The sequence below is a fragment of the Brachycentrus maculatus genome, unplaced genomic scaffold, assembly GCF_059751285.1.
Source record: "Brachycentrus maculatus isolate JH-2025_06_01 unplaced genomic scaffold, ASM5975128v1 h1tg000017l, whole genome shotgun sequence".
NCBI lineage: Eukaryota > Metazoa > Arthropoda > Insecta > Trichoptera > Brachycentridae > Brachycentrus > Brachycentrus maculatus.
This window is the reverse complement of record NW_028280771.1, coordinates 278,939-306,636: the sequence shown is the minus strand read 5'-3', so window position 1 is coordinate 306,636 and position 27,698 is coordinate 278,939. Positions and strand designations below refer to the sequence as shown.

The window sequence follows — 27,698 nt, the reverse complement described above, 5'->3', positions numbered from 1 at the left end:
CGATGTATTTAGATAAGAAACGATTTATTTTACTAAACAAAAACGTTCAATGGGATTTATTGTACCTTTTTGGTACTCTATAATACACTTGAGTCGCATCATTCTTGAAATATATCGTAAAATAAACAAATAAGGTCGGAATATAAATAAATAAAAGCACACATCGTGTGTCACACTTACCCGCTGGCGGTGACGCGTGTGTGTGTGCCGTCTGTAAGCATGTATGTGTGTATTAGGCCCGTACAGACACGTTACAGAGTCGCACTCCATCGCACCCACTTCAAGGGTGATTAATGGTTTACACTTAATATATTGTTTATAATATAGACGAAGATAGTTTAAATAAACAGATATAAACAACATTTTGAGTGTGTCCAAATACTTGTTCACAAAATCTGGATTATCTCCAATTACAGGAGTTATTTTCATATTATTTTTTGATATCTCTTCAAAGATGAAGAAGATCTTCATCTTTGATGAGATATCAAAAAATAATATGAAAATAACTCCTGTAATTGGAGATAATCCAGATTTTGTGAACAAGTATTTGGACACACTCAAAATGTTGTAAATAAATTATCTGGTCAAATTATAAGCTTAATAATAAAAATGAAAATGGTATTTTCTGGCGTTTCTCATGTGTGTGATTATAATCCAGGATTCGGGTCTCACATACTAATATAAGAGTTTCTGCTTAATAAAAAGCTTCTTTACATCTCAACAATAGATGTCTCTAGTGAAGTTCTAGTGATTCATGAACAAGGTTTCTAAATTGGTTCATATATATAGAACTTCCAAGAATTTGAGTAGTGTGGTTGTCAATAATGGGTAGAATTGGTGAATGTTACACGTGTGTAAAGTGATCACTTAAACCAGCCTATGACGGTCGTAAGCCCCGTAAATGCCCAGACTTCCATATTCTTCTTCATCTTTGATGAGATATCAAAAAATAAACAGATATAACTCTAGCCGAATAATTACTCTAAGGGATTTAAATTTATTATAAGTTCTCAAAATTGTTTTTTTTTCGTGATATATTTTAAAGCACGGTTCAAAACATAGCGGCACATTGCACTCGGAACACATAAATTTGGTCACCTTACGTTTTTTATCTTTAAATTTTGTATGGGCACATACACGACACATTGGACGTGGATTTTTACACTTTGCAGTTTTCGGAATGTACACTTTTTGGTGTTTTAAAAACTCTTTTGGAATCAACCTCGAGGATTTATCAGATGATGTAGATGGATGATGTGTTTTAAAAACTCTTTTGGAATCAACCTCGAGGATTTATCAGATGATGTAGATGGATGATGTGTTTTAAAAACTCTTTTGGAATCAACCTCGAGGATTTATCAGATGATGTAGATGGATGATGTGTTTTAAAAACTCTTTTGGAATCAACCTCGAGGATTTATCAGATGATGTAGATGGATGATTAAACTTTTTTTAAATTACACTTTCTTGGTATTTCTCAATCAACTGTTTAATTACAGCCAACTGAAATTCAGAGAGGCTTATCTTTTTTTCCATGATAAACATATACAGAATATGTGCATTAAGTAATCTATAAAATGAAAAAAAAAACTTTTTTATACCACTTCGTCGATTTTCTCATACAGCTCAATCTACTTAACATCTTATCGGTCTTATCAACAAGTCCCATACTTTGATTGTAGTCGATCACACAATTAGGCTTTTTTATAGGCAGAAGTTTGACATTAATACGAGTAATGTGGAAAAGCCATTGAAAAATTACATATGATAGCAACTAAAAAAAGGGTATGTATTTTCGTTATCAGAAATATGGCATAATTCAATTTCCTATGCTTAATTATTTTAAGGGCAAGGTGATCACTCCTGGATTCGAGATTTGTGACTCTAGGAGTGCAATATATAATATTTGATATTACACAGATGACTTGAGTGAAGGAGCTCAGGGTGGACATTACTGACATATGGGAACGAAAATGTAAGAGGTATGGTTAATAAAGTAAAGGAAAAGGAGAATACCAGCAATGTTTGGGGTACTCGGGGTTTCATACCCCTGTTCGTACAAGCTTCTGCTAATGTGTACGAGACCTGTTACGTAAGGAAAAAGGGATTGTAAAAATTGTGGTATTTGCCAAAATATATCTTTTTTTATGCAAAACTGTGAAATATTCTATAAAAATATAAAATCCAAAATAATTTTCCAATGAAGTTTTTTTAAACTTATATAACGTATAAAATCCCGTTTAACCGTCTAAAATGATACAAGCATACTTATATTGAATCTTTTTGGAATATTTTTTTTTTGTAAGCACAAATATCACTACATTTTTTTTGTCATACAGGGTGAATGGTGCACTAAAATCAGTTATAAGCGAAGCATGGAGTTGGCAAAATAGGACGAAAGCAGACTGACTGCAGTCGAATTACGACCCCTCAGACGAATGTGCGGCAAAACGATGTATTATAGTTGTTCAAATTGTGAAATAAGGAAGGAATGCAATGCATTATCGATAAAATTAAGAAAGGTGTGTTGAGATGGTTTGGACAAGTGGGACAAGAGTGAGTAAAAAATGGTTTTATGAGGCAAATGTAGTAGGAAAGAGAGGCGGAGGAAGACCGAGGAAAACTCGGCACAATCAGGTATGTCAAATACCTGAAAGCGGCCGACTCAGGAGTCGAAATAATCGGCGGTTATGTATGACGAGATGCATGAATGTGGAAGAGGCGAAGAATGTTTGCAAAGACAGGGTGGTATGGCGTTCTATTCTCTCTGCCAACCCCTGCAGCGAAGCGGCTTGACGGTTAGTTAGTTGGTTAGTTATATCATAAGCCAGAACTTCATATTGGAAAATAACACATATAAAAAAAAATATGTTACAAATATTAATAAAAATTATTTTTTTACAATAACAGCATAGCAACTCCAACGAACATGATAATTCGAATGATATTTTACTAGATATTTTTTTTCTAAAAAAAAAAAAACAATTGTGCTGCATAAGATCGAGAATGTCGAGTCCGATTCGCCAGAGCTGAGCCGTAAAGGGTTGAAGACGTTTACAAGATGAAGATGATATACGAGTATAAGCATAACATTTCTAAATGCCTCCTGTATTATTTATTTACGTTACTTCGTTATTACGTCTGCCCGCAGCGCGTAACTCAGGTAGCGCTCGGAGCGCGCCCATAAACCGCACCCCATAAACTGCTAATGGTGAACCAGTGTCGTCATTGGCCGATAAATTAACCATCGCGAATTACATAAAATACTAATTGCTAATATATTCATGAGTTAGATAATGTATACACGGTGACAAAAACTGGATGCCAGTAAATATTTAGACATACTACAAATTATCAATACCGGTATTCGTGAAGTAGTGTTTTTAAGTGGTATTACACAAAGTGAAAGATGAATGATAAGGAGAGTGTTATATTACCATATCACAAAGTTAACAATGCTTTTGCTACATAAGAAAAGTATTTTTGATTTACAGCACTGCTAAAACGTACTAAATAAATGTGTCTATAAATATGTTCATTCATACATCGAAATTTACTTGAATTAAGTGTATTATTAATAAGTAACAAAATCCAAATAAAGTTTGAATTCTTAAATTCTTAAAAAAAAATCCACGTTTTGCCCTTTTGTTTATTTATTTATTTTTGTTTATTTATTTGTTTCAGCTAATGATGTCAAATTAAATATAATTAACTAAATATTCCGATTTAAACTACTACTTTTTAAAATTATGTTTAGGTTAGATGCAGAATATTAACGATCATTCCTAGTCGGTGAATATAGTTTTTTTTCTTCTCCTTTTTGTTAACTGTGACACTAAAACTTACTAGAATTATCTGAATTATTACCCAGGAAGCAGAGTTCCTGGAGTTTTTTATTACTGTAATATTTTTTATTTGCCCTCTTAATATTTAGATGCATTTCATCATGAAACGATTTTTGTAGACTATTCTCAATAAAAAAGTTTCATACATATTACATTTCAAATAACACATACTAGATGTGACCAATCTACCATTCCTTAAAAAAATATCGAGTTTAGTTCTCTGAAAAACAAGGACAACTTATCGAAAAAGATAAGTAAGAATGCATGTATTCATATAAAAGTATAATTATCTCTAAATTGTTTTTTTTCCCGATTTTATTTTATTTGACTAGCGACCCGGTTTCATCGTTACCGACATCATCTTGTTGGTGTGAGTCAAAAACATATTTCTCAATTTTATCCAAAATTTTCAACGCAGCCTTTCAATATTTCGTATTTCCTAGTTCGTACATCTATCATAAAACGCTTTGAAGAAAGAATATCTGCTTGAATACAATAAGCAATATAAACCAATGTGAACCGACTAAGGAAGGAATGCAAAGCTGAGATAAGCATTATCGACAAAATTAAGAAAGGTGTGTTGAGATAGTTTGGACATGTAGAACGAATGAGTGAGGAAAGAACGGAAAAACAAATTTATGGGGCGAATGTAATTGGAAAAGGGAGCAGAGGAAGACCGAGAAAAACATGGTACGATCAGGTACGTCAAATACTTGAAAGTGGTCAGGTTAGGAGTCGTAATAATCGGCGGGTATGTATGAGGAGATGCATGAACGTGGAAAAGGCGAAGAGTGTTTGCAAAGACAGTATGGTGTGGCGTTCTATTCTCTCTGCCTACCCCTGCGGGGAAGCGGCGTGATGGTTAGTTAGTCAGTTAGTTAACCAATGAGAAGCCAGATTATCCATATCGCGTGCGGTTTAGCGACCTCGTCCCCGGAGTAGTGACCGCACGGACCGGTGACCGCAAGAAATAATCAACGCCCAAGGGTCGACAGTGGGAATAAGACTTAAATGCAATTTTCTATAATAAAAGGATACAATAAAAGAATATCATCGACTTTCAGTTCTCTCAAACTAGAAACCTCAAACATTTGCCGACAATCCATATTTGATTTTTTTTACTAATTTAGTAACATTCCGTTGAATTGATATACAGTAAAACCTCGATATAACGGACTTATTGGGGGGAGGGGGTGTCTGTTAAAGTCGAAAGTCCGTTTTATAAAAATAGGTAAAATATATATATATATATATATATATATATATATTTTTTCATTTTAACACTGTATTTCGATATAAATGAACAATACAAAACACAAAAAAATCTATTTATTGTCTTCGGACACTCGTCGTGAAGTGACGTTGCTGTTTGATACCGACGCGTTGCTTCGGTAATTCTGATTTGAAAAAGGTGTCAAGTTTTGTTGGCACTTTTTAAAAAATAATTAACTCTAAAATTACAAAAAATGCGTATAATATAGTTGAACTTATCTGACGGATACTCAATAAATGTTATTAGTATATGATCTTACCACTGATAACTTCATTTTTGGCATTTTTGGCATTTTTGTTGCTCCGGTTAAGTGTAGTTATTATGTCTCAAATTCTAGTGCTAGTAGTAGTACGGGAGAAAGTTACCAAGTGCATTTTTTACAAAAACGTGATCATTGACTATTTGATATCTTACTAGCTTAATATTGCCCTGAAAAACATCCCAAAGGATTTTAAACTTGGAAGTATAATATATTGACTAGGTAAAAATGACTAACTGCATTGATGTTTATTTTGTTGCCAAGCAAAAGTGACTTAAATGACCCTCCTGAACATTTTACGTTTTGTTAGTGCACTTTCTCTTGTACGACTACGATATATCCGAAGTTCGTTAAAACGAGATCGTTTATATCGTGGTTTTACTGTACTAATAAATGATTGACTTTTGCAATTCCTTTTTCTCAAAAAATTATCTAGTAGATCACAAACGACCCATGTCTGATACAATATATAACGCTTTTCGGTTTAATTATGTAAATCTAACTTGAATGCAAATCAATTCTCGTGAATATAAACGAGAAGGCCAATAGGGTATAATCGCTGCCGCGTAATATCTATTTTGGCTAGAAAAAAACGTGATGATTGCATAAAGTGGCATGTGCCCGACGAACGAAAATGAATTTAAAGAACAATATGCCAGGAGCCCAGCTGTTGTCTAAGAACTAATAAGAAATCAAGCACACTTTTGCATGAGGTCACTCGAAATAATTACACCAAATTCGAATAAATATTACAGTGAAAAAATTGATTCGTCGGAGTTCATTTTAAAGATTGCCTCTTATTGTTGTAAACACTCCCAAGTACTTGAAACACTCGACCCTCTCGATGAAAATCGAGAGAAATCCATAGTAATAATAATAATAATAAATTTGGATAACTTATATAGCGCCATTTTCGTAAAAAAAAATACCTCAAGGGCGCTTCACTGTGAATGAATTGGGGAAAATATTATGGTGGAAATGATTTAGCAAACGAATGCGTTTTTAGTCTTTTTCTAAAGATCATCTCACTCTCACTATTTCTAACCATTGGTGGAAGAGCATTCCACGCCGTCGGCCCCGCAACAGCAAAGGCACGCTCGCCAAATTTAGATTGCAGATGTTGTAGCCGATCGAAGCGTGAGACGTCTGTCAACCAATTCATCTGGAATACACAGCTCCTTAAGATACTCTGGAGCCATATTGTGTATTGATTTATATATGAGTAGGCAGAGTTTATACTCAACCCTTTCGGGAAAGCGTAACCAGTGGAGTTTGTGAAGTAGTGGGGTGATGTGACTGAATTTAGAAATTCCAAAAATTAGTCTCGCTGCTGCGTTTAACAGTGATTGCAGTCGAGTCATTTTATTGTTTGGTAGACCCGTGTATATACCGTTACTTACTAAATACATACATAAATTACTTTGTGTATTTAACACAGTACGTGCAGATTAGTTCGACGTTTTCTTCGTAGTGTGATGGTGTGTGGTTTGAACAGTGATAAAATGGGGGATAAAAAAGATTTAACCGTTGGAACATGTGTTATTTGGGTCGGTCCAGGTAAACTAGTAAGCCACGCATCGCGCGGGAGCCCAGTGGACATGTGAGTAATCGGATTGCCTTGAAGGGCATTAGTAACATAAACCAAGCTAGGACACGAAATGTCGAACCCTCTTCTAGTGGATCGGAAGGTCTGCTGATGACAGTCAACAGTCTGCCTTCTCCTGAGGAGTGCAACGTGGTTTTCTCCCAGCGATGAGCAAATGCTGAGAAGTTAAGTTCCTAATTGGCCCACACTTGATTATCCCTCCTGTTCCCAACACAGATTCAAATAAAAACTTATTTATATAGTTGGAAGAAACAAAAATCCACTTAATAATCTATAAACCTTGTACATAATAAGGAAGGTAAATAATCGATGGGGAGCACTATGAAAGGGATACTATCAATTTTGATGAATAATCTTGTATTATTTTTTGAAATCTCATCAAACAATGAAGAAGAATATGGAAGTCTGGGCATTTACGGGGCTGACGACCGTCATAGGCTGGTTTAAGTGATCACTTTACACACGTGTAATTCACCAATTCTACCCATTATTGATAACCACACTACTCAAATTCTTGGAAGTTCTATATATGATCAAGTATTTGGACACACTCAAAATGTTGTAAATAATATTTTATTTTTAATTTTATGAACACATTCCGGGAACTTTTTTATCAAGGTGGTATGTAGGAGTTTTTGGGTGATTTTACCAGGTCGCAGCTAGCGCACAAAATTTTTCGAGCGTGCCTTTGTTGTTGCGGAACCGATGGCAAGGAATGCTCTTTCACCAGGAGTTAGAAATAGAGAGAGATTTATGATAAAATAAATAAATAAATAAATAGTAGTTAGAAATAGATGATTTTTAGAAAAAAACTTAAAAAACATTTGTTTGCTAAATCGTTTCCACTATCTTATTTTCCCCAATTCATTCACAGTGAGGCGGTCTTGAGGTAGTATTTTACGAAAATGGCGCTATATAAATTATCCTAATTTATTTTTTATATTTATTATAATTAGACCCATGTCCACTGTGTTTTGAGAGGCAATTGGTCCTTCGCGCATTCGTTTATACCATGAAGTGACTACTGACAGGTGGTGGGTTCGCAAGATGTTTCGTCCAGACGTGTCCTACTAAAAGGATAGGACTGCACGTAGCAGCCCACACTGCATCTTGCATCTTGCATCTCGCGTCTCGTGATAAATTATAATATTTGGCTAATTTATATAGCGCCATTTTACGAAATACTGTCTCAAGGACGCTATACATTTTTCTTATTTACTATATCTTATGCTGTGTTATTTAAACGAACGTAAGGCTGAGATATCGAACGTCCAAATGCAGAACGCGATCGGCATCGCTAAGGGATAGACGTCTTTTAGCGCTCATTTAAAAAAAATACGTACATTGGAATAATATTAAAACCCTTATCCGCACCCCAATGGTGCATAGGGTACTGCTTCGTATAAACGCAGTGTTATCTTGATCGTTTACACATGAAGGAAAGGTGATCAGCCCTCCGCTTCAGGTACCAGTCCAGGGTAATATTAAATAAATATTACATTGGTATAATTTTTTTTTAGAATACATATTCAATATATTTTATATATTTTTTAACCCCTTACCTTCCAATAACTCTTTTCAAAATCATATAATTATTTCGAAGAAAAATTTTTTTCAATACAAAAACGGTGTTTTAAGGAAAAAATCAATAACGCAAAAAGTAACCAGGATTTAGAGAAAATTATTTTCTTATTTATTTATTTAAACATCATGTACAGAAAAGACATTGGCGGGCTTATTGCTAAAAAGCAATACCTTCCAACCACCAAAAAAAAAGAAGAGTGATATTGGTCAAAAAGTTTGAAACGTTGATGATAATAAGGAAAGCAAAGGAAAAAAGGGAGTTTAGGGAAGGAGGTAGAGGGAAAAATTAAGGGAGGAGGTTTGGATTCTAATGATAGATATTAGAGAAAATTATATTGCGACTTAACGTATGTTGGGCCTTTAAGTATTTTAATTAAGTACATTTAACTACTATAAGCTCTGGTAGTTCATCTATAGTAAGTAAATATCCTGCAAAAAAAAATCGAAGGAAACATCAAACCATCTGCCCATTATCTGGGTGAAGACAGGAGAATATCACAAACAGCGTTGCGGGACTGAATGAAGGTTAAACGTTGAATTCGCAAGATTTTTAACGCCTGAAATTGCCAAATCTTGATGATTAATTTTATTGACCATTGACATTCATTTATTACTGTCGTGGGTGGGTGGGTAGCACAGCCAGGGGTCCAAATGCATTACACTGCCAAGGGTACAGAATGACGTTGCTAAGATACAATTTTAGATGGTTAAAAGAAGCAAATTTAGCTAATTATAAATGAAAAATAGAAATACATTTTTTTTGTAAAAAACCTATTGTTTTCGCCCTTGCACCCGTCCAATAGTGATGTTGAAAGCGCACAAAAATGTCTGTTATACATCACAAAGTTAGAAAGTAGTGATATTGACGATAAAATTAGAATGTTCACCAATCGGAGGATGCGCATCAAAAATGAAAATTCTGAGGACGAGCCAATTTCACAAGACTTTTGACACATTCTTGCGAACAAAAAAATTCTATTTTTTTTTCCTAATTCTGTTTATTAAAAAAACATTTATAAATAGGTACGTTTATGACAACACGCAATTTTATTTGAGTACTTTGATGTGTTTTACACCGATACCAGAAAGAAATACTAAACTTGGTCGATATTTGAGAACAAGATTATTAATCTTGTACACCCTTAATATAAAGTACAATTTTTGCGAAAAAGTCTTCAGCAATTTTAGCAAAAATATGAGAAAAAATCTCAACACTAAAAAGGCTAAAAGAGTCACAAGTTCATCCACCGAAAATAATTTAAACATAACAATAACAACAAAAACAATGAAAATATGTAAATATCATTCAAGTAATATTTCTTTGTACCATAGAAAGACGTTCTTACTATTGTCTTTCGGTGTCCTGCATACTAATCGTGAAGAAAGCTTTACATAAACAGAATACATGAATAAAATATTAACAACCGGTAGAGATGTGTCTAAAATCGGTTCCCATAAACGGAAGCTTGAAGACGTGCCGCATCACATATCCGAAACGTCGGGGCAACGCAGAATACGTAATAACATGGACGAATAAGCGAAACGAATAATGTTTTTAAAACGAAATGTAAAATACAGGGTTATTGGTAACTCGATGTGTTCCCGGAGGTTCGGAGGACGAGGTAGAGGTATGCAAATGGAAGAAATTTAAGCATGACAATGTATGGCCGAATGTTAATAGTTTTTGAGATATTTGGAATTCAGCGATTTTATGAAAAATACCAATTTTTGGGCGTTAGCGACAGAATATACAAAAAATTAGCTAATTGAATGCCATATTTTTTTTATTGGTAGGTGACCTAATAACAAAGCTTAATAAGCAATAAAATACCAAAAAACAGTTATAATTTGATTACTATGACTAAAGGTGTTTTTAATAAAAACTTACTTAAACAATACCTTTTCTTCAAAATGTTAAGTTAAATATATGCCGCTTTTGTTGAGATATAGTACATTTTCTGGGCATTCCGAAAACATGCACAACTGAAAATTAACGATTTTTTTTATTTATGACGTTGTTGAAAGGAGTGAGCGATATGCACAATATTTTTGGGAATATTTTTTTCATGACTCCATTGTAAGTATATTGTTGATTTAATCTGTAAACTGTCTAGCTCCATCCGAGCTCACTCTATGGGAGAAAGTAAAAATATAATTCAAACATCCAACAGAATTTATGAATTTATCGATTCTAAGCATGTTGCCTTCCATACAATAATATATACATATTATACTTTAAAGAAACGTCTGAGACATTACTATTTATCATTAGAATCCTAACTGTCCATCAAACCTCCTCCCTTAGGTTTTTCCCTCTACCCTTCCCTAAACTCCCTTTTTCCTTTGCCTTCCTTACTATCATCAATTTGTAATTTATGTTTTTTTAATGTTCAAGTACTATCTACCCTCTGATTGCAAACACCTATATATGGTATCAAACGTTTTGATCAATATCACTAGTCTGCTTTTGGTTGGCTGGAAGATATTGTTTTTCAGCAATAGTACTTATTTCTTTTCTGTACATGAAGTTTAAATAAATAAATAAATATATTTTTAAATCAGTAAATTTAATTTGATTGAGATAGCAACCTCCTAGTGTGGTGGTTAGCACGTTGGCTACCATGCTGGTGGTCCCGGTTTCGGTTCCCGGGGAGGGGTCAACAACATATTCATATTACAAAACCGTCTGAAGTATTCATTGGACTACCATCTAAGCTACACTATCAATCCTCTTATATTTATTTATTTTTATTTATTGAACGCACGCGTACGTATTTCCATAGATACTATAATAAACAGATGACCTCGTGTTGCAACTGGCACATTTTTTTTCAAAGTAGATCCCCTCCTGGAAGGGTTAGATAGATATTTCTATGCATATCTATACTGTTCAATAGGCAGGTACGAGGTGCAATGTGCAAATGGTAAATAGATAATTTTCCACCCCTTTGGCGCCGAATTGCACGGGTGGATTTTGCACATGTTTACAAAATAATACCCTTACATCTGCTAATCCCTCAATGTGCCAAGTTATTGATAATACAGCGGATGCATCTTCGTGTCTCATGCATCGGTGGGTCTATGGGTCGGGATGAAATCCAGACACTGGTCAAATAAAATTTATGTGGAAAAAACTTTGTAGATGTTATTTTATTATATTTAATAAATTTGTTCACTTGTGAGAGAAAGATTTATGATCTTAAGAAAAATATATTTTTGTTATTTTGACATATCGCTCACTTCTTTCAAGAACGTCAAAAATCAAAAAACTTGATTTTTCAGGAGAACGTTTTTAAAGTTTAAAAATATAATACAATGTATTAAAAATAAATAACAAGCCACTTATTGAACTTTTCACCGTGCAACAGATCTTTTTGGGTAAAACCTGAAGGTTTTTTCTACATTAAAAAAATATTTAGTATGTTTAAAAAAATAATTAAACAATACATTTTCTTCAAAATGCAAAAAGAACACTTTCTGCCATGTAGAGGGTAAATATTAAGATTAAAATATGCCTTTTTTGCTGGGATATAGTACATTTTCTGGGCATTCCGAAAACATGCACAACTGAAAATTGACGATTTTTGATTTATGACGTTCTTGAAAGGAGTGAGCGATATATTTATTTTTATTAATTTATTTATACGGCACAAGGGCCGTTTACAATTGAATATAAAACAATTAAGAACAGTGCTTTTATATTAAGTAATACACAAAAATATTGATATGTAGTTCAGTAGCTGTTAAGCTTTCTTTGAAAATTTTATGTAGCAATTTCTTTCCACTGATTAATTATATAAGTATTATTTAATAGATTTATATTATCCACTGACACTTCGTGATGGAATTGCATTTTTAATATATACCAGTCTGATGATGTCGGTAACGACGAAACCCGGTCGCTGATCAAATAAAAATAAAGTGGAAAAGCTAAAAATATTGGTTTTAATCTAATAATATATTAAGTATTATTTGGTAAACCAAGTTGGATACTCTTTGTTGTAGGGTGTGAAGGTTGGGACATGATAATTTATTGTTTCATAGAATATGGAATGGAGTTTATCTATTCATTGTTCGATATTAACGTCACAAAGAAATGACCAATCAATATTTGTCAAATGGAGATTTATAGCATCAAAATTATTATTTTTTTAATTAAGAGAGATTGCTTCAAGTTTGGGCAAGTTATGTGGAATGCAATATATAATATATAAACAAGGATAATGATCATCCACAGGAACCCATATAACCAACACACGAAAAAAAACATTTTCGTCTCTGGATAGAAAAGATACACGAGTATTCGTATCAGTTTTAAGGCCCAGTGAGAAGTGTGGTTGTGTCATGGGTAGAATAGTGGTAGAATGTTGCACGTGTAAAATGTGATCATTCAAACCAGCCACGACGTAAGCCCTGTGAATTCCAAGGCTATTATAATCTCCTTCATTTGTTTTGTGATAAAAAGGTTTAAAATGTGGTAAAAAAAAAACATTTAAGTATGTTCATTCTACAGAACATATACTTATGTAAATAATGGTTTTCCTTTAAAATTTGTAAATTGCTTCATTCGAAATCATCCGAGGCAGATTTCGATGTTGAACAATTTATCCTCATGAGTAACAGTGAAAAAATTCCTCAAAATAACGAGCGTTCCAATTCCCGCAATGTTGCAACATGAACGCATCGACTTCCGATGTGAAATATTTCCTCCTCGAACCACGTGTCCACTCGTGTTCCCGCCAAAGCCATATAAAGCCAAGAGAAGTGAATGAAAGCGCGGGAAAAGAGGGACCATCAGCTGATTTTTCTTACTAGTCCTTTTGCGGAACATGTGCCCCGGCCGAAACACCCCCAAAGGAATGAACTAATAAAAAGGGGCATTGTGTCTATGGACAATAAACAGATCAGGGTGAACTCAATGCGCACATTTCTATGCGGGGATGTTATTTTACCAGACTGCTGCATTGAGATCATACTCGGCGTGCATGCGGGTAAAGGTGCAATTTTTTTTGTCTCCAACACCTGTGATTCACCGAGCAGGAATCTTTCGTCTTTCTCTTTTGTTAGAAGGATTTCTTCTGAGCTAGGGCCCTTGACTCACGCGATCCACTGACGTCACAGGTACATAAATTTAATTCGAGACAAGGGCATTCTGTTAGGGCGGGAAATGATTTTAAAATGTAACCTTGTAATCGCCGAATGGATTAATTATACGACGCTTATTCACTGGGGTGGGCTCAAACAAATTGTCTTCTACTGATACATATTTAAATATAAACCAATGCTCATAAGAGGCTCTCATTATTTTTAAATATATAAAATAAAATCAAAATTCCGACCACTGGCCTATACCTACTTGTGAGTGGATTTAATCTTCTTGTTTAAAGTTACAACAATTTCATGTAAAAATTGTAGGCAAAAACACTCAATATCTCGTTAAAGGCATAATTTTAAATAACGATTCTATGTTAGCGATGAAGTTACTTATGATTGTATTTGTTTTTTTTTTAATTGAATATTAAAATCAAACACCGAGTTTCAGAGTCTAATAAATTGTTTCACCTTGTTATGTGCATTTTCAAACTAACGTAAATGCCATAACAAGGCGAAACAGCTGACACAAGTTTTATTTTTATGTGTTATTAATCCTAAAATTCAATTTAGTAGAGTCTAAAAATCAGTGTTTGAATTATATATACATATTTTGTATATTAAAAGCATTATTAACTTTCTGGTATAGTAATATAACACTCTCCTCATCATTCATTTCATCGTTCACAAAGTGAACGATGAAATGAATGCGTTTTGAATTTAATACTTAATACATAAATTAAAATGGAGTTCTACAAATTAAACGCCAAGTCTATAAATACTTGTGTATATGTATGTATTTTAGTTATATGATTTGATTTGAAAACAGGTCTCTTGACGATATACAGATGTACATATATAAGAGCATATTATCAACATAAAAATGCACCGAACAAAATCGAACAAATTGATATCGCCCTATTTAACATTTTACCACAGTTAAGATACAAATTCTACTTGGGAACGGATGCCCTAATCTCATTCGGATCAAAGGTCTTGCCATTGTGCGCCCTTTTATCAATACTTTTGACTGTTATTGTCGACTAACTAAAAGGATCGAGTGTTTCACACGCAAGAAGCGTTAAGTCGCGTAGAGACAATTTGTACTTCGAAAGATCATGACGATATTCGAAATATATGATAAAACAAAAAAGGTAGTAGGATAAATATTGACAATATTTTCAAAATAAAACAATTTTGTTTTTAACCATTTTTTATTGGTACTTTTGTTCCAATAAAAAAGTGGTTAAAATGAAGTTTTTATTTTATTTTATAAAATTTATAAAATGTACCACATAGTATCTGCGAAAAACCTTCAAGAAAATAATTATTTCAGATTTGTACTGACATTTCTTGGGGGAACTGCATTTTATATAATAAAATAACAACTACATATTATATACAGTTTTTTCCAAATATATTTTATTCGACCAGTGACTAGGTGTCGTCGTTATCGTCATCATCAAACCCGGTTACTGGTCAAATAAAATATGTGTAAAAAAATTATATAGTTGTTGTTTTATTATATAAATAGTGTGGTTATCTATCATGAGTTGAATGGTGAATGTTAAACGTGTGTAAAGTGATCACTTAACCAGTCTATGACAGGTTGATAGCCTTGTAAATAAAGAGATTCCATATACATCTTCGTCTATGTTGATATCAAAAAATTAAAAATAACTGTTAAAAATAAGTATTTGGACACACTCAAAATGTGTAAAAGTAATACCTACTTAACAAAAAAAAACAATTTGAAGTACCGACCTACTTATATTTTTTTAAACATCCTTTGAGGCATTTAATTTCCGACATCCTTTAGATTTGCTGGTATAAAACAGGATGCAAATTTTTTATCTAAATAATTCCCGAATTGGAAGGTTTCCGCCCCTTGACTGCCAAACGATATCTTACTTCAAATTCATGGGAATTTAAGCTGGAAAAGACGTTACATTCTCGTATAATCTGTTCCTGCAAAATGCATTGTTGGAGGTGATAATTTTGGCTATCCTTTCTAAACCATTGGTTACATGTCTTATAAGTGAATTAATTCACATTGAAAAATTAAATAATCTTCATACATATGAAAAAAAATGGAGACATTAAAATTCTAAAAAATATGAACGCCTTATATACATCGCTCACTCAATTCAAGAACGTCATAAATCAAAAAAACTTGATTTTACAGGAGAACGTTTTTAAAGTTTAACATATAATACAATTGATTAAAAATAAATATCAAGCCACTTATTGAACTTTTTTCTGTGCAACAGATCTTTTTAGGTTGAACCTGAAGTTTCTGAAGTCTCCATTTGAAAAATAACTAGTTTATTTAAAAAAAATAATAAAACAATACCTTTTCTTCAAAATGCAAAAACAACACTTTCTGCCCTGTAGCGGGTAAATATTAAGTAAAAATATGCCTCTTTTACTGGGATATAGTACATTTTCTGGGCATGCACAAAACATGCATATCTGAAAATGGACGATTTTTTTTATTTATGACGTTCTTGAAAGGAGTGAGCGACATGTTAAACGAAAAAAACCCAAAAATTAAAAAATTAAAAATTATTTCACTCAACAAACAACTAGTGTAAGTAAGTTCTTCTCCAAGCACAAGAGCTTAGTCTATAGTCTATAAAACTGACCCGTGAAATAATTCAATAGTGTTTTGTACGACAAACATAAGTCATCCATGCTGTATAGTTAAGATGACTTATGTTTGTCGATGAATAGAAGCGTATTTGTAACATTTGTAATTCTGCGCTATTTTGATTGCTAACGATATATTAATTTATACACCTCTTTTTTTTAATATATTTTTTTCACCGTCAGGAATGTTCAAGCCAAATCACTGCACCCTTTAATCATTCCTCGGTTAGTCCAGTTAACTGATTAATTAACAATTGTCTCATTCATATTCGAGCATCATTAAAGCGGCTGTATTTTTAATCTAGCGTTCAGCTCATGTCACGTAAAACCCGTCCAAATTGATTATCATTGCTTGGAATTTTGTATTTGTGCACATGCACATTATAAATAAGTGAATTCGTGTACATATGTGATTTATTTTCGAATTCTAGTTATGTTGATAGCCAACAGATATATATGCCCGAGGGCATCATCAAAAGTTAATTGGTTTTGCACCACAAACTATATCATTTGAAGTTTTTTAGCACATATCAGAAAACCATTTAAATAAATACGATCAGACGATCAAATCGTAAATATTGGGTACTAACACATATGCAGGTTTTTTCTCCATTATATTAAGAAAAATAATTAAACAATACCTTTTCTTCAAAATGCAAAAACAACACATTCCGCCCTGTAGCGGGTAAATATTAAGTTAAAAATATGCCTCTTTTGCTGGGATATAGTACATTTTCTGGGCATTCTGAAAACACGCACAACTGAAAATTGACGATTTTTGATTTATGTCGTTCTTAAAAGGAGTGAGCGATGTGTGCAACTTGCTGTTGCTGATGTCGCTCACTCCTTTCAAGAACGTCATAAATCAAAATTCGTCAATTTTCAGTTGTGCATGTTTTCGGAATGCCCAGAAAATGTACTATATCCTAGCAAAAGCGGCATATTTTAAACATAATAACTATCTGCTACAGGGCAGAAAGTGTTGTTTTTGCATTTTGAAGAAAAGGTATTGTTTAATTATTTTTTCTAAATATAATGAATATTTTTCAAATTGAGAAAAAACCCTCAGGTTTCATCTCAAAAGATCTGTTGTACAGTAAAAAGTTTGATAAGTGGCTTGATATTTATTTTTAATACATTGCATTATATTTTTAAACTTTGAAAACGTTCTCCTGAAAAATCAATTTTTTGGTTTATGACGTTCTTGAAGGGAGTGAGCGATGTGTTAAATTCCCAAATAAAAAAATAATAATTCATCATATTTGAAAGGGATGTGTGGGTGTTAAATTTTGACTGGTGACTCACAAAATTAGCTTCTCCTTGCTCATATTATACTTTCCTGTTCCTGATCTGCTAAATTCCCAAGTAAAATAAAACAAATTTATCATATTCGGGAGGGATGTGTGGACGTTAAATTTTGGGGATTCGGAAGGTGACCCACGAAATTAGCTTCTCCTTGCTAATATTGTATTACCAACGGCGGAGACGGTGTGGGTTATGTGCGGCGGGGTTGGTTCGTTAGTCGGACACGAACAGCTGTGAGCTGTGAGACAATGCCCGTGGCCTGTAGGTGAGCGAGTCAGCGGTCGGCAGGTGGATCGGAAGTGGTCCTTTCTCACCCAGAACTCTTCTGTTCACGGTGCTGAGTTCTCAGATCGTGAGAACGTCGCTAACATTGCCAATGTGAGACGCCTGTGACGTCAACAGTCACCTCAGCTAAGTTAAAATGTAAAGCATTTTATACTGGAAAGACCTACATCCAAGTATATTTTTTTCCGGCAAAATGCACTATCTTTTCTAACCCTTATAAGCACCCAATGGTGCATAGGGCACTGCACCGTATTGACGCAGTTTTATCTTGATCGTTACTTACGCGAAGGCAAGGTGATCTCTCCTGCGCTTCAGGTACCGGTCCAGTTACACTTCTGTAAATTGATCACTTAACCAAGCCTATGACGGTGTATCGGAAGCGGTCCATTCTCACCGAGAACCTGAGTTCTCAGATCGTGAGAACGTCGCTAACATTGCCAACGTGAGACGCCTGTGACGTCACCAGTCACAGCAGTTCATCACGACACCGATGCTAGCTCAAAACCATCGAAATTATCTCAAAAGGTCTTTTGTCGAGATGAATTAGTGAGAATTCCTCCACGCCAGCTTGCTTTGATACAATTCGGTCGTTTTTTGTGAAAAAATAATTTATCGCTTAACTCCTTAAATTGCTGAAATTGCGCACGACTTGCAAAAGTCCGACGTTGACATAAAATATCATCTATGCCTTAGAGAGCAAACATACCAACTACAAAATTATGGATTTTTAACCTATCAATACATAAATTACTAAATAAACACTCTCTACCGATTGCCTTTGTCAAAATTTCAATACCATACATTAATGCAGGGTGGTAAAATTGGCATTTTGACTATGGTTATCGGTAGAGGGCATTTATAAAAAAAAACTTGTTGTATTGAGTGTCACGTAGATTAAAAGCACACAAATATTATAATGTCATTTTTGTTTTTGCAAAAAAAAAATAATTTAAGGTAAATATTAAAGTTTTAAAAAAAAACATTTTATATTGGTTTTCTATAGTTATTATGTAAAGATTTGATCACTTGAGAATAAACACGAAAACTTTACATCAGTCTTTTTGTGTTCGTGTTAAACTTTTAATTGCATTCCAGGAAAATTAAACAACTGGCAATTAGTACGTTTGCTCTCTAAGGCTTCGAAATATGAACCTAATGACTAGTTTTTCTAGAGATAATATTTCGCACGAAGCGCATTGTGACATTGTAAATTATTATACCATATTCATCCAGTGGAGGTATTGAACGGCTCGAGTTGAAGGTATGAGGAGCATGGCATAGTCGATTCAGCAAAAACTACAAGTTGACAAATTATGATTCTTCGTATTTTACACGGAATGGTCTGGATTGGTCTTTTACACGGAATTGGTCTTACACGGAATGAAATAGGATCTTGCGCGTGATTATAATTTAAGCTGTCCAGGAGTGAGTTTTTGCGGACAAAACTGTATCTGAGAAGTGACTTTTATTATTTTTTTTTACTTTTTATTATTTTATATTACAGTCGATGCTATAAGCAACATATTTTATTGAATATAAAAAATATATTTTCACTATTAAACATGATTTTTTTTTTGTGATTACAAGTGTCATTTTAGATATGAATATTCAATTTAATTACAAGCGCGGCCGTTCATGTACGGCCATACTCCCGGACAGGTTAAACTCTTCAGATGTCAGTCGGTTTATTTTTTTATGTAAAATGTGGTAAAAATTGATGAATGTCGTTATGAATGTTTTTTAATGCATTCATCGTAATTGTTAAAATAAAACTGTAATATGAGAGAGTAATTTAATAAAGGCGCAATAATACGGCGGCTCCGCTTTCCCCCCGATGTTTTTCTATAATATATTTTTTATGTCATTCTCATTTTCATATCATAATCCATATCTGTATAAGCGCCCTTGAGGTAGTATTTTACGAAAATGGCGCTATTTAAATCATCCAAAATTATTATTATTATTATTATTATAATTTGTGACCAAGTAGAGAATTTAGGTTAGAGAGCATTCGGAGAATTTCAAAGAGCAGTAATAATAGTCCATCTCGTGTTCTTTGAAGCCCAAAATAATGATAGTTGTTGAAAATATTGTAATACAATATGATAGTCGAAAAATGTATATTCGTATAAAATTCAAGGACTCACGAAGTCATTCGAGAAATACATAATAATACGTTCAATGTGTAATTGGAGCATCTACTGTATAGTTTTCGTAAGAGTTTCAAAAGATAGGAGTATTCCATTTCGTGGTAGGTACGATAAATTGTAGCTAGGTACAAGTCTGTTGTTACCAGGCGGAAATCAGTATTAAAAGTTAAGTGCTATTTTGCTATCAACCATGACTTTAGCACAATCAAAGCTCTGAGAATCCCACGCTTCAAATTCTTCACTGTTCACATCTTCCTACGCCGTTGAAAAACGACAAATTTCAGGCCTTTGCTCTGTCCTTATAGGGGAACTGGTCCAAGAGTTTTGGCCAATCGAAACACTCCTCAACGTGTCCATTGAAATGGAAAAATATATAGAAATTAAATAAAAAGCATATAAGACCCTGGAAAAACATATTGGCTTATCACTCTAAGCAATTGGTCAAGAGAGCACTCCACAGTCTGTATGTAAACCACCCACGTGAGATCAGTCACACTTATGACCAAATCGGGCAAATCTTTTATGTTGTACATACATTAAATAACATATCGTTCACTCCTTTCAACAACGTTATATTCGTATACCAAAAAACTATTTTTTTCTTCAGGAGATCGTTTTAAAAGTTTAAAAACATAGTACAATGTATTAAAAATAAATATCAAGCCACTTATTGAACTTTTTACTGTACAACAGATCTTTTTAGGTAAAACTTGAAGGTTTTTTCTCCATTTGAAAAATATTTAGTATATTTAAAAAAAAAATTAAATAATACATTTTCTTCAAAATGCGAAAACTACACTTTCTGCCCTGTAGCGGGTAAATATTAAGTTAAAAATATGCCGCTTTTGCTGGGATATAGTACATTTTCTGGGCATTCCGAAAACATGCACGACTGAAAATTGACAATTTTTGATATTTGACATTGTTGAAACGAGTGAGCGATATAAGGATTCTACCTTAAATGTTTCAAAATTGGTTAATATATATAGAACTTCCAAGAATTTGAGTAGTGTGGTTGTCATCAATGGGTAGAATTGGTGAATGTTACATGTGCGTAAAGTGATCACTTAAACCAGTCTATGACGGTCGTCAGCCCCATTAATGCCCAGACTTCCATAATCTTCTTCATCTTTGATGAGATGTCAAAAAATAATTAAATTAAATTCATTAATACTGTCTTTCTCTGGAACCCTGACTGTCCATCATATCACCCCTTCCTTGGATCCTCCCTCTCTTCAACTTCTTACCAATTCTCTATCCTACATATGCCTTCCTCTTCATACCTCTTAATGGCAGTTTTAAAACTATGTTGAACTTAAAATACAAAGTAGAATCTGCCCAATAACCCAAACAACCTAAATAGGTACAAACATCAGTCCACTCATACTAGTTTCTTTTGGTTGGTTGGAATATATTGTTTTAATGCAATGAGCCCCTCAAACACACCCTTTGTAGAATAAATTTAAAAAATCTCAGTAACCAAACCAGACGTGTTTTTAAATCACATAAAATATTTAAAAATCTGGGAACATAATGATGGTAAGCCAAACCCCACCTTCCGTCATGCTACGATTTCATAAAACATCTAGTCTTTATGACTAAGGCACTAAGGTACATTATCGCTTGAATCCACCTCACTGGATTCGCTCCGTTGCCGACGGTACAAAGATAGTTTTTAAAGATAGGATCGAATTATAAAAACGTTTCTGGAATAAGTCGACGTATATTTCAAAACTCTGTATGGGGTATTTTAACCAGGGCGTAGAGAATTGGATTTTAATGATTTTGTAATTCACGTCAGAATTTTTGTGCAACGAAGCATAAACTATTAAAAAGACCAGATGCGAGAATTGCAACACAACTTGAATATAAGATATTGTGAGTTTATTCGAAACGTCCATATGCCTTCATCAACTCATTTTTTTGTTATTTAAAATTTAAAAAAATATATAAAAAAAATCATCATGCCGCTTCCCGCAGGGGTTGGCAGAAAGAATATAAATATAGGGTCCGACATCTAAAGTTTTTTTTTTCAACTAGTGCTTATTTCGTGAATGGTAACACTTAGCTCATGTCTGATTTGACAGATAATTAGTTTTATCCTTCCGCTGAGCGAATATGGTTGTGTATACGCTTGAACAACGCTGGGAAATATTGCGACATTACTTTGAAAATCATGGTAATGTTGCAGAATGTGTGCGAAAATTGCGTACGGTTTTTGGAAGAAGAGAAGCACCGTCAGCTCCGTATGTTCGTTATCTTGTGAAAAAAGTGAAAGAAACTGGCATCCTCATCGATAAACCAAAGCGTGAAAAGCCAAAAACAGTGCGTACACCCGAGAATATCGATGTTGTGGCAGAAAGTGTGCGTGAAGCGCCATCAACATCAATTCACCGTCGTTCTCAACAATTGAACATTTCGGAGACATCATTGAGACGAATTTTGCATAAAGACCTTGGTATGACGCCATACAAAGTCCAATTGGTTCAGGAGTTGAAGCCAACTGACCATCCAATGCGTTTTCGCTTCGCTGAGTGGGCCTGCGATCGACTTACAGAAGATGCCGATTTTGCCAAAAAAATCATCTTTTCGGATGAAGCTCATTTTGATCTTGGCGGGTATGTAAACAAGCAAAATTGTCGTATTTGGGGCACAGAAAACCCGCACGCATACATTGAAAAGCCGGTACACCCAAAACGAGTCACTGTTTGGTGCGGATTTTGGTCCAGAGGCATAATTGGGCCATTTTTCTTTGAAAATGAGCAAGGAGTGGCCGTTACAGTCAATGGCGATCGTTATCGGGCCATGTTGAACGGATTTTTGTTCACAAAAATTGAAGAGGAGGATATTGGCAACATTTGGTTTCAACAGGACGGCGCTACGTGCCACACAGCCGAAGCTACGAAGTTTTTTTTTTATAGCATTTTCAAAAAAAAAAAGTTATTTGGCGGACCCTGTATATACATATATTCATTCTTCTTCTTATAACCCTTATCCGCACCCAATGGTGAATAGGGCACTGCATCGTATTGTCGCAAATTATCTTGATCGTTACATGAAGACGAGGTGATCACTCTTGTGATTCAGGGACCAGTCCAGGGTAGTATTAAACAAATAATAGAGTGAAAAATCGATATTTATTTTCACCCCCATGGGAATCCCGGGACCTCCAGCACGGTAGCCAAACACGATGACCATTGCACCACGGAGGAGAACATATATAACTGGAAATAATCCAGATTTGTGAACAAGTATTTGGACACACTCAAAATGTTGTAAATGTTGAAAAATCAATATTTATTTTCACCCCCCATGGGAATCCCGGGACCTCCAGCATGGTAGCCAAACACGATGACCATTGCACCACGGAGGCGGATATATATATATATAACTGAAAATAATCCAGATTTATGAACAAGTATTTGGACACACTCAAAATGTTGTAAATCAACAGTAATAAAACACAAGACTGTTGGTGAGTCGTTAACCGAGCGTAAACTATAATCAAAACCTAGCCAGGTGTACTAAAACGTCGCGTAGTTTTGGTCATGCGATAATATTGTAGGCATTTTCTACTACACGTGATATTATAAAAATCGATGTGGAATTTAAATTCGTAAGTAGAAATTTTATCTTAGACTGACAAAAATCAAGTAAGACAATAAACAATGCATTTGAAAATAACAAAGGAAATAGCAAACAAAATGTTTTATTTTAGTTCTCCGCAGGTACTCATTTCCTGCTCATAAATTTGTGCATTGTCCATAAAACATTCACAGACGGAAGGAGGCCATAAAATCATCATTGAGGTATTCTCGAGCTTGGGAATCCGAACTAAATTTCGATAAAGAATTCCTCCTCGGCTTTAGATCCATTTCAAAGCGTAACATTCTCTCGTGTCCACTTCACAAACATCATTCTTAATTTGAATAAAGAATTTGACTTCTCGTGTTTCCATTTTCGATGCATTTGCAAATTTAACATTCTTGCGCAGGTACTTTGATATATAATTTACCGTAAATTCGAACAAGGAATTTAACTCCTGGCAATTAAAAAAAAACATTCTCATTTACTTATTTAAAAAAACAAATATTACAATAAAGGTTCGACTATACGTAGGTATTTTGAGTTCTCACATTTTTGAGAAAGTTCATTTTAAAGTGTAATATATTCTCATATATCTACTTCTCAAACTTCATTCTTGATTTGAATAAAGAATTTAACTAATCGCGTTTTGGTTTTCATTTGATGCATTTTCAAATTTAACATTCTTACGTAGGTACTTCTCAAAATTTGAATAAAGAATTTAACTTCTGGCAATGAAAAAAAAAATCTTACATTTACATAAATAATTCAACTATACGTAGGCATCAAATGTTGTCATAATTTTGAGAACGTTCATTTCAAAAGAAGGTTGAAATTAGACTGAAAGCAGTCGAAATGCGATCCCTAAGACGAATGTGCGGCTTACACGATTTATGATAGATGTTCGAATGATGAAATAAGTAAAGAATGCAAGGCTGAGATGAGCATTATCGATAGTATTAAGAAAGGTTTGTTGAGATGGTTTGAACATATGGAACGTATGAGTGATGAAAGAACGGTTAAGAAAATGAGGCAAATGTAGTTGGAATAAAGGCAGTGGAAGACCGAGGAAAACTTGGCACAATCAGGTATTTGAATTGCTTGAAAGCGGCCGGGTTAGGAGTCGAAATAATCGGCGGGTATGTATGAAGAGATGCATGAATGTCGAAGAGGCGAAGAATGTATAAAAAGGCAGGGTGTTATGGCGTTCTATTCTCTCTGCCTACCCCGCGGAAAGCAGCGTGATGGTTAGTTAGTTAGTTAATTTAACTGTTTGTGTTTCGATTTTCTACCATTTTACAATTTAATATTCTTGCGTAGGTACCTACTTCTCAAAAATTACTGTAAATTTGAATAAAGAATTTGCTCTTGGCAATGAAAAATAAAACGTTCTTATATTTAAATAAAGAATTCAGCTGTAGGAATTTTGAGTTATCATAATTTGAGAAATTCACAATTCGAACGTTCGCACACTTCAAATGTGGTCATAAATTTATTTTTAGTATTTTTTTTATTCTTTAAGGTACATATTCGGTTATCAATCAAAATCACTTTCAATTCAAGATGGCTGTTTAATAACCGGCGTAATTAATTCAATTTTCGACCTTATGCGTGGGAGCGATGATAGAGTCGCCAGTGTGTTGCCATGCACCCTTATGTTAATTTTCCATACAACAATATTCATTTATGTTAATACGAAGTTAACACACATGGCACGCCAATAAAGGAAAGTAATAATAATAGCAAAGCGCGATGAACAGGTATACTTCGGTTAGTCCGGATAAAGTTATACACAAAAAATTTAGAACTGTTTGATGTAGAATAAAATAACTTACGTTAAGTGGAATAAATTACTAAGTCTAGAAGCGTTATTTTGGGTTATCAGTTTAAATTTGGGTCATTCATGATAACTTAGAATCGAAAATAAGTTTTTTATAACACCTTGATATTGAGTTGTAAAAACCTTCTTCTCTGGGTGTTAATAGTAAATTAAATGAGCAAGTAAGTCTTATTTTAAGTCACTTAATATTATTTATAGATTTGTGATTTAATTTGTAGATCTCCATAAATGAACAAAAGTCTTAGTTTGAAAATGCTATAACTAGTTGAAACAATTGTCACAAATTAAATTTGGATGTGTTTTTAACTATAAAATACAATGTGGTAGGTTCTAAAAATCAGTGATTTTAACACTTAATGTAACATTGATTTTGCCGTTACTAAATACTTAAATAATTTTGACTAACGATAAAATGTCTTCTATTAGAAGGTTGAATAATGAATTCTGTTCAAATAAACAACTATTTTTATGTATTTTTTTTTAATTACTAGGTTTTGAATTATGTTTTGATATTTAAAATTAATATTAAACAATACTAGTATAAAATTTTGGGGACAGTAAATTTCTATATATATCTACATCAATAAATTGCGACTTGAGCACACAAAATTAATCAAATAAAAATAATTTGCGCAAAGCGATATATTATATTATTTATTTATTTATTTAAACTTCATGTACGGAAAATAAATAAGTACATTCAGATTTCTGTTTAAATACTATTGTTAATGATTCAGCTCTTTCAAAACTCGGATAAATTTAGTACATTTTCATCCGTTCTGCTGTTTCAGCGTTCAAAATGAAACTACATAAATAAAAAAGTCATTTTGTTGTATTGAAGTAACGATAAATCACAAATTTTAATATATATATATTTGTGAAAAATTTCATTCGCTACAATTTTTTTACTTCATATTATTCCTTCCAACATTATTATTATTAGGCCTTGACTTGAAATGGGAAGGTGAAAAATTGTTATTAGTGTCACGATTTTACAATAAATTAATTCACCTCGAATTTTTCACTAATTTCAGTGGTTTTTAAGGTAGATAGCGAATAGGATAGAATCAGGACAACGTGAGGTATTACAGTAAGAAATTAAAGTAAAAATGTTTATTTTTTAAACGCACCTGTTACGTGAGATTGCCTCGCTCTCCTCAAGTGGGACTTCTCGTTGCTCATCTTCAGCGACTTCTTTTTACTTTCTGACTTGTCCTTCTTGCTGTCTTTCTTTGATACACAGGCGGGTGAAGATGCTTTCCCTTTGGACACATTAATATTTTCTTTATCTTCTAATAGAACTTTAGAATTTTTCCTAGGCGTCTTCTCTTCGTCTACTTCGCTGTTTGCTATCAAGCTTTCCGAAAAGATGTCGAAGCCCCATCTTTCGATCACTCTCTGCCTCTCCCTGTCGTACTGTTCGGATATTAGTTTAGCAGTGAAGGCCTGGTCTGGCTTTCCGAATAGGCAAATCCTACTGCTAGGGTATCTGGCGATATTTTCTACCGATCTTAGGACGGACATCGTGGCTGGTGACAGGAAATTCGTATCCCCGGGCATACTGTTCCCAAATAGCATATCACACAGGAACCAGGAAGTAAATCTATTACACCCGTATAATTGTCACAATTTAACCCAATTAGAGACAATTTACGAACTGGTTCACAAAACTCACGATAAGACAGACGCAGTCTATTTACGCCGCAAAACGAATGCACAAATATTATTGCAACAATTTACACGAAAGTATATTTAAAAATACTTTAATAATTACATGAATATTTCAACAATTAAACGGGAAATCAATCAGTAAAGCGAGTGAGCACAAATATCGTATGGCACCCAGCGAAAAAAATCACTTTTTTCTATGACGCTTTTACACCTGGTGACGTTTCCCGCCTTTTTGCTGAACGCGACCGCCCCTCTATCTGGTTGGCAACAAACTGATTACGGCAAACGGCGGGAATAAAATAAAGGAACGTGTGGATGCAGGTAGTAACAAAAAAATATACATTGGCACAGCGTAAAAACGTCACATATCACGATATCCATCAAGAACTTTTGTGCGTACAAACGTTATTTACTTTTTGAAGATGGTCTTCGGGAATCGGGCTACTGCGCCTGCGCGGACGGGCCTTCTACGAGCGGGATACTTTTACAATGCGTGCGAGGGAGATGAACAGCGAAGGCAGAAATTGACCTTTTATTTTTAAATTTCGTCATCCA

The 27,698-nt window shown here is 33.9% G+C and overlaps 1 protein-coding gene across 1 annotated transcript in view; it reads right to left on the bottom strand.

Moving 5' to 3' along the window:
- The window catches only part of LOC148313171 (uncharacterized), a 34,062-nt gene extending 6,645 nt beyond the window's left edge, over positions 1–27,417 (bottom strand). The window contains exon 1 of the mRNA XM_088267017.1: positions 26,603–27,417. Coding sequence (XP_088123143.1) covers positions 26,603–27,050 — 448 coding nt within the window. The 5' untranslated portion in view covers positions 27,051–27,417. The remainder of the gene's footprint in view (positions 1–26,602) is intronic.
- Positions 27,418–27,698: the final 281 nt, after the last annotated feature.